The sequence below is a fragment of the Syngnathus scovelli genome, chromosome 5, assembly GCF_024217435.2.
Source record: "Syngnathus scovelli strain Florida chromosome 5, RoL_Ssco_1.2, whole genome shotgun sequence".
NCBI classification, from domain to species: Eukaryota; Metazoa; Chordata; class Actinopteri; order Syngnathiformes; family Syngnathidae; genus Syngnathus; species Syngnathus scovelli.
In genome coordinates, this window is record NC_090851.1 from 18130898 (window position 1) to 18144848 (window position 13951).

The 13951-nt window shown below is 48.6% G+C and overlaps 1 protein-coding gene across 20 annotated transcripts in view; it reads right to left on the reverse strand.

Moving 5' to 3' along the window:
* The window catches only part of galnt7 (UDP-N-acetyl-alpha-D-galactosamine: polypeptide N-acetylgalactosaminyltransferase 7), a 309242-nt gene that overhangs the window by 11445 nt on the left and 283846 nt on the right, over positions 1 to 13951 (reverse strand). For 6 of the 20 annotated variants that reach the window (XM_068650742.1, XM_049721363.2, XM_068650729.1 and 3 more), the window contains 2 exons: positions 2227 to 2390; positions 1873 to 1967 (listed from right to left, as the gene is read on the reverse strand). The exons of 12 other annotated variants lie outside the window; for them this stretch is intronic. In XM_068650742.1, coding sequence (XP_068506843.1) covers positions 1873 to 1967; positions 2227 to 2390 — 259 coding nt within the window. Of the gene's footprint in view, positions 1 to 1872; positions 1968 to 2226; positions 2391 to 2453; positions 2954 to 13951 lie in introns of those variants that run through there. 2 more of the 20 variants (XM_068650731.1, XM_068650734.1) reach the window with 2 other exon arrangements.

The following is a 13951-nucleotide window of genomic DNA, read 5'->3' on the forward strand; positions in this document are numbered from 1 at the left end:
GATCAAGGGTACTAAGGGGAATCCTTGGAAAGCTCCCACCAATACCATTGCAAAGCTAGTTAGCCATGAACGTTGCTAGCTACAGAAAGAGACCAGTCTTCTTTTAAACTAAAATTGCCGATGATTCCATCGCTAAACGGCACAAAAAGGCACACAATAACACTGTTAACCAACACTGAGTGGAATGAGACAAAAATAAACACTCATTAACAGCGAAGAGAAGACGTTGAAAGATCTTGCTTCTATCCTCTTCGAGGTCTCGTCTTTCTCTGAGCTTGACCGCTGGCGCGCACAAGGAAGTTACAAGGCACAATAAATTTAAAGTGACAGTGCTTAATTCACACAACTCACGGCCACTTACAATGATTACTGAACATTTCATAGTGAGTGGACCGAAGAATTCGCATTTGTGGAGAGAGGAGGCTCTGCTACGTGCCTCATATGCAATGACAAAATTGCATCAATGAAACGCTCCAATATCAAGCGCTACTTTGAGACACGACATGCTACATTTGCAACCAAATACCCAGCTTCTTCTTCTTCTTTTCGTGTCTTTGAAGTGCTAGTCAGATGACAGTTTCCCATAGTCTTTACACAGTCTTTTGCATTGTCATTGAATTCAGCGAGCTCTTTTAAGCTGCAGGGGTTGGGTAGTAGAGGGTAGACAAGGCAGTGCTGCATGGTATGGTCCTCTTTTCCACATTCACAGAGGGTCGGACCGGTTTTGTAGCTTCATCTGGCCATAGCAACTTTTGATCTGCCTGTTCCTGTTCTCAGGCGGTTGAGTGTCTTCCACCGGACCCATGATGCTTTTGAGCCGGGTAGGAAATCTTCAGAAGGGGGATTACCATTTCAATGGGAGGGGGGTCATTTTGAAGTTTTGTCGTCCATAGCTGGAGTCTTGTTTCTCCCTGAGATGTTGTGAGGGGCTGGACATGGCTGAGGAAGCTTCCCCTTGACTTCAGTCGTTGGGTCGGGGGTTCGCGTCCATGAAGGATGTGGCGTTCATCGCTGGAAGATTTTGTCTACTCTACTCGACTGGTGGGGACAGCAGAAAGAAAATGTGTGAAGAGCTCCAGAGGAAGGTCCAAGCTAGTGAACAGCAACAGAATGGACCAGACAAGGTGACTTTAATTGAGCTAGTTTTGCTGGCGCATTAGCAATTGTGAGGAACGGAAAGCCATTCACTGATGGTGAGTATTTCAACATTTATGCTTGATGTGGCTAATGAACTTTTTGACGAAGAAAAGATACCCAAATGGATAAAAGACATGCCTCTGTCAGCAAGAACCGTTCACAATCGGGCCATTATGACTGATGAGAGACTCAACGCCTGCATGAAGCTCAACCTCACCGCATATCAACCGGACTACAAAGCCATCAGCAAAACGATGCAGCCCCAGAAGTCTCATTAATGGTGATTTTTTTTTTCTAGGCTTCAATATAAAAACGTTATTAAAAATAATACATGAGTACACCCACAAAATCGTTGGTCTTAATTAAAATACATACATTTAATTGTATTTAGCCAATCGTTTTGTTGAAATGGTACGGCTCTCATGGGAAATTATTTTTTAAAAATGGGCATTTATGGCTCTGTCTGCCAAAAAGGTTCCCGACCCCTGGTATAAGTGGTACTGGGCAATGATTGTGAGGCATGGGCCTTGCCGTGCCTCAACAGGAGGGATGGTTTGGTAAAGATAATGGAACATAGTGGCACAACACAACATATTAATTCATTAATAGTAATGGAGTCATAACATTGAGTGAATGTTTTCTCAAGCTGTTTATTGTAAATAACAGATTGGAAAAAAATGCACAACCAAGACAGGAAGTTCATGTTCAGATTGTTTGGAATAGGTCAAAAAGCACCTGAAAATTGGGAATGGCGTACGACAGTTGAGTCCATTTGAATCTTGTATTGAAGACAATTGAAACCATTTTTTGGAAATGGACCTGTGTCTGTGCTGAAAAAATTGAAAAAAAATATTGGAAAGTGACTTAAGGAACCACAAGGAGGTTAGTCTCTACCCCTCCAGGAGGGCTTTCCTCCCATCAAATCTGATGACTGGGTCCTGATCAAGTGAAATGTTTTGATACAGTCCATGGTAGTAAGGTCCAATTCAAGTGTTGTTGACAACCCCAACTGCCGTGAGGATCATTGACTGGATATCTTGGATCAACTGTTAAACTACAAGAGGCAGGTACCACTGACAAGCAGCTCACCGGGTTGTGGGCCGAGTCTGACTTCAAAGAGGTTATGCACATAGAGCCAATCCCTGTCAATGTCAGTGAAGAGAGGAGCTCACTCCTGAGAACTCCCCCGACTGATTCATAGCTATGAAGTCGCCGGGCCTGAGCGGAAAGTGATTGAGGATCCAGGAACCCTCCTACAACAAACAGAGGATGACACACAATCTGAACCAAATCCAAACCAAACCTTCCATTTCCTTCTGAAGGGGCATAAGAGCGCTAATGAAAGAACTGTGTAACCCTCATAAAATGGAGTGATCAGTACTTAGCCAATCAAAAGCCGAGAAAAAACGGAAGCACGTGATACCACAGCCTATCGAACTGCTCGTTCGAGAGAATGTCCCTCCTCCTACCGAGTGAGTGGGTGATTTGAGAGGGAACGGAGAAGCTGAGACTAGGACGGAACGGATGGCGGAACACAGTGAGATAAATCGATAAAAAAGAGAGTATAATAGATTGAGAATCTTTTTTTATATAGATTTTTGATATTGATATTGCTTTGATATTGTGATATCCTTTGATGCGATTGTTCGGCGATCAGCCGTTTTGACATTGCGATATCCGTTGATGCGATTGTTCGGCGATCAGCCATTACTGTTAACTATCTCACGGAGATGCTTTTTTTTTGTTTCCCTTTTTATTTTTGGATTTTCATTCTGATGAATTCGCTAGGATCGATGACGAGCCTTCCCAGTTGGATCTAAAAGAAAAAAGACAGAGACACTTTAGATGCCTTCTGCCGCACCACTGCGACACTACTGTGTGGTAGGCCCCGAGTTGTTCATATCCCGGGAATTTTGAACGAATATAATTTTCTGTACTTTTGACTAATTTGTAAATGTGTATAGGTGATGATGTATTGAAAGTGTGAACAATTTGTTTTCTATTTTCTCTGTTGTTTATGTGGTTCAAACTGTTTATATTTTCCTATGTTTTTTTCACTAAAGCCGGCAATATAATTCATATTGTCTCAGTATCTCATTTGAGCACTCACTCAGCTTTTGCAGCCGAACCAACTGGTCCATTGACGTAATTTATGGTAAATAATTATTAAATTATCCTTCAGAAGTGTTACAACTAGGACAGGAGTACTAAGCAAAACGCACACACTTGGTTGGTCAAGTACAGGAGAAGAACACTTAATTCCAAAGAAAGGCGATGCACTGGTAACCTCTTCCTCAGAAAACAGATGATTTCATCAAGGTTTTATTTTTTTGGTATGGCGCCGCTGTGAGTGGCAGCCTCCCAGCACTGTTCTCTCTTTTCCACTTTATTTCCTTCTTTTCTCCTTTTCTTTCTTTGTATTTATCCATTTGGCGATGCTGGTGCCTTCCACCGCACCTCGGCGTGTACATATCGCTTCGGATTGGATATTTTTTTTCCTTGGAGCCAGCCGGGATAGCTGCGTACATCGGTCGAGCCGGCGTGACTCTACGACGGCCATCCTGCTCATCCGGCCGGTGCTGACCGGGTCCCTCGCCTTGGCCTCGCAGCCGCGACCCCTGTGGGAGGTCCGCTCCCTCGTGCTCGTCGGAACCAACGACCTTCGCCGTGACAGCCCCATGGTGACCATCTGCACGTACCCCGACTGGGTGCCAAGGACGCTGCTCACACGTTTGCCTGTTTTGTGATGTTTTACCGATTCATGACCACGGTCCATTGGGCGCCGTTGAACTTGACTGCCCTTACACCTGTTTATGGACCCCGTGGAGGCTATTTTGAGTGTTTTGGGGTGTTCTCTGGTATTGAGGGGGGCTGGTTGCCCGCTGTTACTTCTTTCTTTTGTCTTGTTGCTTTGCTTTGATGGCTTTTAACTTTCGCACTTACTGGCTTTCTTTGTGGCGCCATTGTGTGGCAGCCTTATAGGAGCCTATTGAGTTGCGCTCATGTCATCTGTGTGTCTTTTATATACCTGCTCTGTGGTATGAATACTGCTGGGGCCTGAATTTCTCCACCCCCGGGATCAATAAAGTTTCAATCAATCAATCAATCAATCAATCAATCAATCAATCAATCAATCAATGTATGCATTTACCAAAGAGGAGCTGCTGGAAATATGTGATTTTCTCAACATACCTGGAAATGTGAAACAGCCAAACACGCATGTCGTTGATGACTCAAATTATGAGGCATCTTGAAAGAAATGAACTGGTGGAGCAACTGAGGGACAAAGATTCGCACCATCTAATACAAGTGAACGGTGGATATTAGCCACTTAACAGAAGATCAGAAACAGGTAGCCAGGGAGATGCTAAAGTAAGAATGCCACTCCTCAAGGTCAGACAGTGACATTGGCTGTATTGACAGATTGCAAATGACCATCTCGCTCGAAGATCCTAAACCAGTCAAAAGTACGCTGGGGACCCAGTCACTGTTCCAGGAGATGAAGGGCTCCCTCCACGACCTGATAGCACAGGGCTGGGTGAGGAAGTCTAATTATTTATACTTGTCACCTGTTGTGTGTGTTAGAAAAAAAGATCAGCCAACCCCTCGAGTTCAAGACATCATGGACAGCTTAGGTGGTAACTCCTGGTTCTCCATCCTCGACCTGGGAAAAGCTTGCCATCAGAGATTTATGTCTGAAGAAAGTAGACCAGTGACAGTTTTTTGTTATCCCACGGGGACTTTATGAGTGGATTTATTTTTTATTTATAGTGGATCATAAATGCCCCTGTACGTCTTGAAGCGCCTCAGAGAATTTGGCATCAAGCTCAAATCAAGTGTGATCTCTTCTAATTTGAGGTTTGTCTGTATAGTCTCTGCAGATGGTAGTAGGGTTAATCCAGTAGATTTGGAAGCTGTCCGTTTCTTGAAAGACATCAAACCAAACACTGTAGGACAGGAAAATTCTTGGTCTACTCACTTACTACAGACAACATATCGAATATTTTGCCAGAAAGGTTAGTCTGTATGACTTTCTGAAAGCAGAACCGAGTAGTAACAATGGAAAAGCAGGCAAAACAAAGTGAGAGAACGCTACTGATGTCGTGCCTTCACATAAACCAATTATGTGGACCGACCAGGACTAGCACATACTCGAATAGTTAATTGTCTACTCCATCCGCCAGTATTAGGTTTCCCAGATTTCACTCAACCATTCATTTTACACTGATGCTTCACATCAAGTGTGCATGCTGTGTCAGAGGCAGTGGCCAGTAAGCTCCAGTCCTCGAGGACTGGTGTCCTGCATGTTTTCTCTGTGTCACTGTTGCAACACACCTGAGTAAAATAAACAGGAGTGTTATCCAGCTTCTGCAGACCTTGCTAATTATTTTGAGTCAGGTGTGTTGCAGCAGGGAGACATTGAAAATATGCCATCGAGGAACAGAGTTGCCTACCCATGCCTTAGAGTGACTGCCTATGACTCTCGCACATCAAGAGCAGCTGGGAACTATCACCATCGTGCAAGAATGCTGGAATCTTTAGCACTAAAATGGGCAATCACTGAAAATGTTCACGAATCTGTTCTATGCGCCAACATTTACTGTGTTCATCAATGATAGCCCGCTCACATATATACTGTCCACGGCAAAGCTGCATACCACTACTTCCAGGTGGGTTGCAGAATTGGCTGGTTTTCATTTCACAATAAAGTACAGGCCAGGAAGAGAGAACAATGCTTTGTTTAGGATGCCGCTAGATGTAGAGTCACTGATGAAGAAATGTTCAGAGGGGCTGTCACCTAATGCCATCACGGCTACGATCCAAGCAGTTGCAGTTTTCTTTGTACGTTTTTCCGGCCAAAGAACAGCTTGGGTTTGACTCCCAGTGGTAGAAACGGGCTAGAAATAAAACAGAGCTTCTTTTTTCTTAATTGAAGATGGGCGTAGATTCTTTTCTGTCCGTTTTTCCAAGCTGTTTGCATGAAAGTTGTGTGGTTGAGAGTGTGACTGGTAGAATAAATTGACTACAAAGAGAATTTGTTGAAAAGTCAATTTAAAGGCCCAGAGACACCGGTATATGTATAAATCGGTTTTAGTTAGCTTATGGGCTTATAAATATAAATTGACGATCGAAACAACGAAAAGGAAGCTGTTGCTCTGAAAAAATATAATTTAAATTTGCCGCGCAGACGAGTTTGACTGCATCGAGCCGCCAGCCGGAAGTGACGTCTCATGACGTCTCAAGTTGTACGCGTTTAGCTTCAGTGAATGTAAACAAAAAGAGAAGAGGGGCCAGCGTGGAGACGTCGGGCCAGGCTTGCGGCCAACCCAGCTCGCCCAGCCGTGCCTTCCATTCTCCTGGCGTACGTTCGTTCACGGGACGACAAGATGGGTTGCGTTCGCCTGATAGGATCCACGAACCGGACAGTGCGTGCCTGCTGTGTGCTCGTGTTCACAGTGGCCTGGTTGACTGTCATTTTTCCGGACTCTGCTGTGCATCGGGAGCGGCTAGTGTGCTATCATCACTCTTATTGTTCATCTTCTTGTTTTATTTTTCCTGTGTTGTTTACTTGTATGTGCGTTGTGAACTCTGTCTTGTCACCCTGGGATAGTGAGAAACGTAATTTTGATCTCTTTGTGTGTCTTGACATGCGGAGGAATTGACAATAAAGGAGAGTTTGAGACTTTGACTTTGAAAAGTATCTCGAAGCATGACGGGAGGGGCACAATTCAGAAAACGTGCTCAACTCGTCGAAAAGAATGCGATTTAAGCAATAAAATTAAAAATGCGCCTAAAACCTAAACCAAACGCTGCAGATGTTTATTTGTCCATGCGCAGTGGTCAACTCGGCACTCTAAAGCCCCCTGAGAACTTTTTACTATGCCAACCTAACCACAGTGATGGGAGAGGCACAATTCAGAAAACGTGCTCAGCTCGTCGAGAAAATGCGATTTAAGCAATAAAATTTAAAATGCTTATAAAACCTAAACCAAACGTTGCAGGTGGTCATGTCTTCATGTGCCGAGATCAACTCGGCACTCTAAAGCCCCCAAGAGCACTTTTTACTATGCCAAACTAACCAGAGTGACGGGAGGGGCACAATTCAGAAAATGTGCTCAGCTCAGCCCAAGTGAACTGCTAGATTCATCATATTCTGCGTCAAAAGAGGTTTCTGAATCGGATAAAATGATGCTAATATTGCCGCTAGAAACGGAGCTGTCGCCGCTATCATCTGCCATGTTGTTTGGGTTTATTGAGATCCGGATGTACAACTTGTGACGTCACAGTAATGGCGCCACCAGTGTGGCTGCGTGCGGAACCCGATCGATAAACTGGCATTTCATTTTAGCTTTATTCTTAGTAATCGGTGTCCATTTTTAATTTCCAATGCGGCAAATGTGTTCTCTTTATACATTCTATCAAATTCCGTTCTAATTGAAAAAAAGGGATGTCTCTAGGCCTTTAAACCTGCATTGAGGATCCTCAAAGAAAGAAAAAAAATGATAAAATTGTATACACCTAAAATACCAAATTAAGATGGGAAATAAAAACTGTAAATCTCTAGCTCCTGAAGGAGATGAGAAGTACATGGCGAGTAGATTTCTTAATTGTATGGGATACATGCCGAAGTAGAAGAAAAAGTATGGAATAGAAGGGAAGTTGAAAGTTGAAATGTGGAAGATAGTGGTTGATGTTTTGGAGGAGAGTGTGGCTAGGAAAACAAAGGGACTGAGAAAGGAAAGAAGAGAGAGAGACTTGAATTGTGCTAGAATGTGGTTGAAAGCTTCACAAGAGAGAAGAGAACAAATTGTCACGTCTCGCCCCCAACTGCTCCACTATGTGTCTGTCTTGGTTTCTGTCTGTGTGCTCGCCCCTCCCCTCCTGTGTGCCCATGATCAGTGTGATTGTTCCCACCTGCCTCTCGTTACCTGTCGTGTATAAAAGTCCTGTCTGCCCCTCTCTCCCTGTCGGATCATTGGTTTTGGTTTTGGTTTTGGTTGCTGTCGTTCGGTGTTGTCGTCCTGTCTTGGTGCCGTCATGTCCTGCTGTCTTCTTGTTCCACGTCCCGGTCAGTCAGTCAAGTTATTGTTTAAGTCATGTCAGTTTACCGAGTCTGTATTTTGAGTTGCTTCAATAAACCCTGGTCCAAGCTGCACTTGGTCGTCCTGCTCCATGCTCCACACCCGACCGTGACAGAATGATCCGACCATCACAACGACCAGCGCTTGGACCCCCCTCCACCACCAGCTCCCGCTGCGACGCCCGATCATCGTCCGAGCTTGTTCCAGCGCCATGGGCTTGCAGCTGCCATCGGATCTTGCTCCAGCGACGCCGGACTCACGGCCGCCATCGGAATTCCCCCCCCCCCCGGCGCCATCAGCTCCGCGACCGTCATCGGACTTTGCTCCCGCGACGCCGGACCCGCGGCCGCCATCGGAGTTCCTCCCGGCACCATCGCCTCTGCGACCGTCGTCGGACTTTGCTGCCGCGACGCCGGACCCGCGGCCGCCATCGGAGTGCCCCCCAGGCGTCATCAGACTCACGGCCGCCATCGGGTTCCACCCCAGCGTCGCAGGACCCGCGAACGTCGCCAGACATCCAAGCCAGCTGCGTCGGACCCGCGATCGTCCCTGGCTCCACTCCCACTGCTGCGGCGCGTGATGGCTCTTGCCGCCGCGCAGAGCCCCGCCTTCCGAATGTCGCCGATCACTGTACGGACTTTGTGAGTGGCCGCCGATCGCGGTACAGACTTCCCAAGTCGCCGCCCCAGTGCGGTTGTGTTTCCCCGAGTTTCCGCGGGGTGCGGTTCTGTTTCCCCAAGTCGCCGCCCGTGTGCGGATGTGTTCCCCAAGTCGCTGCCCGAGCGCGGTTCTGTTCCCCGAAGTCGCCGCCCGAGTGCGGTGCTGTTCCCCAAGTCACCGCCAGAGTGCGGCTCTGTCCCCTAGGTCACCGCCAGAGTGCGGCTCTGTCCCCTAGCTCCGCCGGAGTGCGGTTCTGTCCCCTAGGTCACCGCCAGAGTGCGGATCTGTCCCCGAAGTCACCGCCAGAGTGCGGATCTGTCCCCGCAGTTGCCGCCCGAGTGCGGATCTGTCCCCGCAGTCGCCGCCCGAGTGCGGATCTGTCCCCGCAGTCGCTGCCCGAGTGTGGATCTGTCCCCGAAGTCGCCGCCAGAGTGCGGATCTGTCCCCGAAGTCGCCGCCCGAGTGCGGTTCTGTCCCCTAGGTCGCCGCCCGAGCGGGGTTCTGTTCCCCAAGTCACCGCCAGAGCGCGGCTCTGTCCCCTCGGTCACCGCCAGAGTGCGGTTCTGTCCCCTAGGTCACTGCCAGAGTGCGGATCTGTCCCCGCAGTCGCCGCCCGAGTGCGGATCTGTCCCCGCAGTCGCCGCCCGAGTGCGGATCTGTCCCCGAAGTCGCCGCCCGAGTGCGGATCTGTCCCCGAAGTCGCCGCCCGAGTGCGGTTCTGTCCCCTAGGTCGCCGCCCGAGCGGGGTTCTGTTCCCCAAGTCACCGCCAGAGCGCGGCTCTGTCCCCTAGGTCGCCGCCGGAGTGCGGTTCGGTCCCCTAGGTCACCGCCAGAGTGCGGATCTGTCCCCGCAGTCGCCGCCCGAGTGCGGATCTGTCCCCCCAGTCGCCGCCCGAGTGCGGATCTGTCCCCGCAGTCGCCGCCCGAGTGCGGATCTGTCCCCGCAGTCGCCGCCCGAGTGCGGATCTGTCCCCGCAAGTCGCCGCCCGAGTGCGGTGCGCTTCGGTTCCCCAAGTCGCCGCCCGAGTGCGGTGCGGTTCGGTTCCCCAAGTCGCCGCCCGAGTGCAGTGCGGTTCGGTTCCCCAAGTCGCCGCCCGAGTGCGGTGCGGTTCGGTTCCCCAAGTCGCCGCCCGAGTGCGGTTCGGTTCCCCAAGTCGCCGCCCGAGTGCGGTGCGGTTCGGTTCCCCTAGTCGCCGCCCGAGTGCGGTGCGGTTCGATTCCCCAAGTCGCCGCCCGAGTGCGGTGCGGTTCGGTTCCCCTAGTCGCCGCCCGAGTGCGGTGCGGTTCGGTTCCCCTAGTCGCCGCCCGAGTGCGGTGCGGTTCGGTTCCCCAAGTCGCCGCCCGAGTGCGGTGCGGTTCGGTTCCCCAAGTCGCCGCCCGAGTGCAGTGCGGTTCGGTTCCCCAAGTCGCCGCCCGAGTGCGGTGCGGTTCGGTTCCCCAAGTCGCCGCCCGAGTGCGGTGCGGTTCGGTTCCCCAAGTCGCCGCCCGAGTGCGGTGCGGTTCGGTTCCCCAAGTCGCCGCCCGAGTGCGGTGCGGTTCGGTTCCCCAAGTCGCCGCCCGAGTGCGGTGCGGTTCGGTTCCCCAAGTCGCCGCCCGAGTGCGGTGCGGTTCGGTTCCCCTAGTTTTTTTTTTGGGACGTCGGGAGACGTCCCTTGTGGGGGGGGGGTTCTGTCACGTCTCGCCCCCAACTGCTCCACTATGTGTCTGTCTTGGTTTCTGTCTGTGTGCTCGCCCCTCCCCTCCTGTGTGCCCATGATCAGTGTGATTGTTCCCACCTGCCTCTCGTTACCTGTCGTGTATAAAAGTCCTGTCTGCCCCTCTCTCCCTGTCGGATCATTGGTTTTGGTTTTGGTTGCTGTCGTTCGGTGTTGTCGTCCTGTCTTGGTGCCGTCATGTCCTGCTGTCTTCTTGTTCCACGTCCCGGTCAGTCAGTCAAGTTATTGTTTAAGTCATGTCAGTTTACCGAGTCTGTATTTTGAGTTGCTTCAATAAACCCTGGTCCAAGCTGCACTTGGTCGTCCTGCTCCATGCTCCACACCCGACCGTGACACAAATTCAAAAAACAAAAACTATAAAGGTGAAGAGAGGCCGCGGGTATGTTTGTCAGGCCGGAAGACAATGAGGCCACAGTGCGCGGGCGCGCTGTCCCGGCCGCAGCTCAACCCGCAGCTGAAGGCGTAGCTCAAGCAGAGGGGCAAGAGGGGCTTTCTGCTCCTATGCAAAACTTGTATCCAAGTTTAACAGACCTGCACCCTCCCCCATATAACAGCAAAAAAGGTCAGGGTCACAGTATTAGAACTCGTGTGTGAACAAGAAGTATGACCAATGCTGCTAGATTTTCCCAAAATTTTGGACAATGTTGATGTGTGCCCAATGATACAGGTGCCAAACCCTATTGCAGGGGAAGGCTACCCTCCACAAGTATGTTTTTAGGCCATGGACTTTGGAAGAGGCAAGAAAAGTAGTTGAAGGGGTCACCCCTGTTGCAGAAGACCCAGGTAAATGGGCAGAAGACATGGCTGGAATCATACATTCCTATAGACGGAATGGGTATGAGGCAGGAGAAGCTGTAATTTCTTCCTTGGGAAAAGACTGGGCCAAGGTTAGAGGAAATTATACAGGTAGAAATAACCAAGGGCCTTTCCCCTATCCCGTTGAGGGAAATCAATTGGGAGGGGAGTATGCAGCACAATGGAATGGTCTTGTGCAAAGAGTGGGAACTATATTTCAAAGTTGAGCGAATTATGGTCATTTACCAGGAATAAAACAGAAGCCTGGGGAAGGTACTGATGATTTTTGCTTGAGATTTGAAAAATAATTCAGGGTGCATAGTGGCATCCCATTCAATGATGCAGCCGAGAGTGCTTATCAATAACAGCTTAAAAATGCACTCCTCACTAATTCCCGCCCTGAAATAGGCAACTGGGTGAGGAAACACTTGGTGGAAGTGGACACTGCTAGTGTTACAGCAACCATGCAGTGGGCGAGACATGCTGAAAAAGTGATCAAAAGAGGCAAAAGTTCTGATGTATTTCATCTAGACAATGATGATGATGATGAACTAGATGAAGATGCAACAGTCTTCTTCCAAGGGTCCCAGCGGGGCAGAGGAAGCGGTAGAGGCCAACAAGGTCGCAGGCCTCCATATAATTCAAAATTTCCACCAAATTCAGAGACCTGTTGGAACTGTGGGAAACAAGGACACTTTGCAAGAGAGTGTTGTCAGGCAAAACAAAACAAATCAAGGGGTGGAGGAAGAGGCAGAGGAAAAGCCAAATTTTCAGCATGACTAGATTCCTCCCCTTTGACCTCTTGTGCTCCTACAGAGGAAGAAATAGTAGATGTCCATACAGCATGGGACATTCTGAGTGCATTAAAAAAAAAAAAACATGTTACCTTAAACGTTGGAGAAAGTAATGTAGAGTTTATGTGTGATAAAACCGTAATAAAAACTAAAGTCCCAAATCTAAAGGCCTCCCAAAACACTATTTGGGTGAAATCTGCTGATGGGCAGGTACACAAGGAGAGTATCTCCAATCCAGTTGTAGTGAGAGATGATGAAACGGGAGTCATAGCTTCAGTCTCGATTGTCCTATCCCCAACATGTCCCATAAACCTGCTGGGATGAGATCTTATGACTCGTTTGGGAATGGCAATAATGCCAGTAAAGGATGGCATGCGAGCATGTAGTGAGAGATGTAGACTCATGCTGCACAAGCAAGTGAACAGATTTGCTGTTCCTATGACATCTCTCCTGAACGGAATTTCAAGCTACCAAGAAGTTTACTCAGTGAAGCTCGAAAACAATTGTCACGACCTGAATCAGAAATGACTTGTAATTAATTACATGTCACCATGAACATTCTCACTGATCCACAAGATAAATATATTGAAAGTTTTCTCAGTGACACAGAAGTAACCTTGACAATCACTGCTCTGTACACTGATCGCAGGTCATTTGCAGCTGCTGCTGTGCTCCTGCCCGCTCCTCAGAAAGACAAATACAAGTTGTTAGCTATACCCCACATTTCATTGTTTAAACCTCACAGTATAACATGGGCGGATGTGGGTTGCCGAATTAAACTTGCCGAATCTGTCACTGATTATGAGGACAAAGGTGATGGGTGGAGCTACAGTACCAGTTGTGGAAGGGCATGCAATTATGTGCTCTCCTGACTAATTAATGTTTGTTTGACTGAGATGGAGGAGAGGGAATTGGCTGGGCCTACTGAAAAACTGTGGACAAAGGTCCCATCTGATGTAGGACTTTTAACGTCCATTCCCCGAGTACAGATCAAACCAAGATCAGAGTGGTGTCCAAGAGTTAAGCAATATCCTTTAAAACATGAGGCAATAAATGGGATTGCCCCTGTTATAAATGATCTTTTGACAGGAGGAATCATTAGGAAGTGCTCAGATTCTCCTTGCAACACCCCTATTTTTCCAGTCCAAAAGGCCAATAAAATTCATTGGCGAATGATACAAGATTTACGAGCAGTAAATGATGCGGTGCAGACAAGAGCACCTAATGTGCCTGACCCACACACACTTCTAAACACTTTGAAGCCTAACCAGAAGTTTTTCACAGTAATTGATCTTAGCAATGCCTTTTTTTCAGTGCCAATCCACCCAGACTCACAGTTTTGGTTTGCATTTACCTTTAAAGGACAAAGTTATACGTACACCAGATTGCCACAGGTATTTGCTGATAGTCCAACTATTTTCATTCAAGCTATCATGGCCTGCTTGGCTGATTTTCAAATGTCAAACAAAAGCCAACTTCTAGTTTATGTAGATCAGGGGTCTCAAGTTCCAGTCCTCGGGGGGTGCTACCGGTGTGTTCGGCCATCCGTGGATGGGGTGGGGTGCTACCGGTGTGTTCGGCCATCCGCGGACAGGGGGCGGGGCGGTGGGCGGGTCAGCAGCGGGCCGGGGGCGGGGCAATGACATACCAGCTCTGCCGAACCCCTGAAGCCGACTCACCGAACCCCTAGGGTTAAGAACCACTGCTCTGATGGAAACGAAAACCCTTATCTTGCCAGACTACAATAAAACCTTTGTGCAAACAGCAG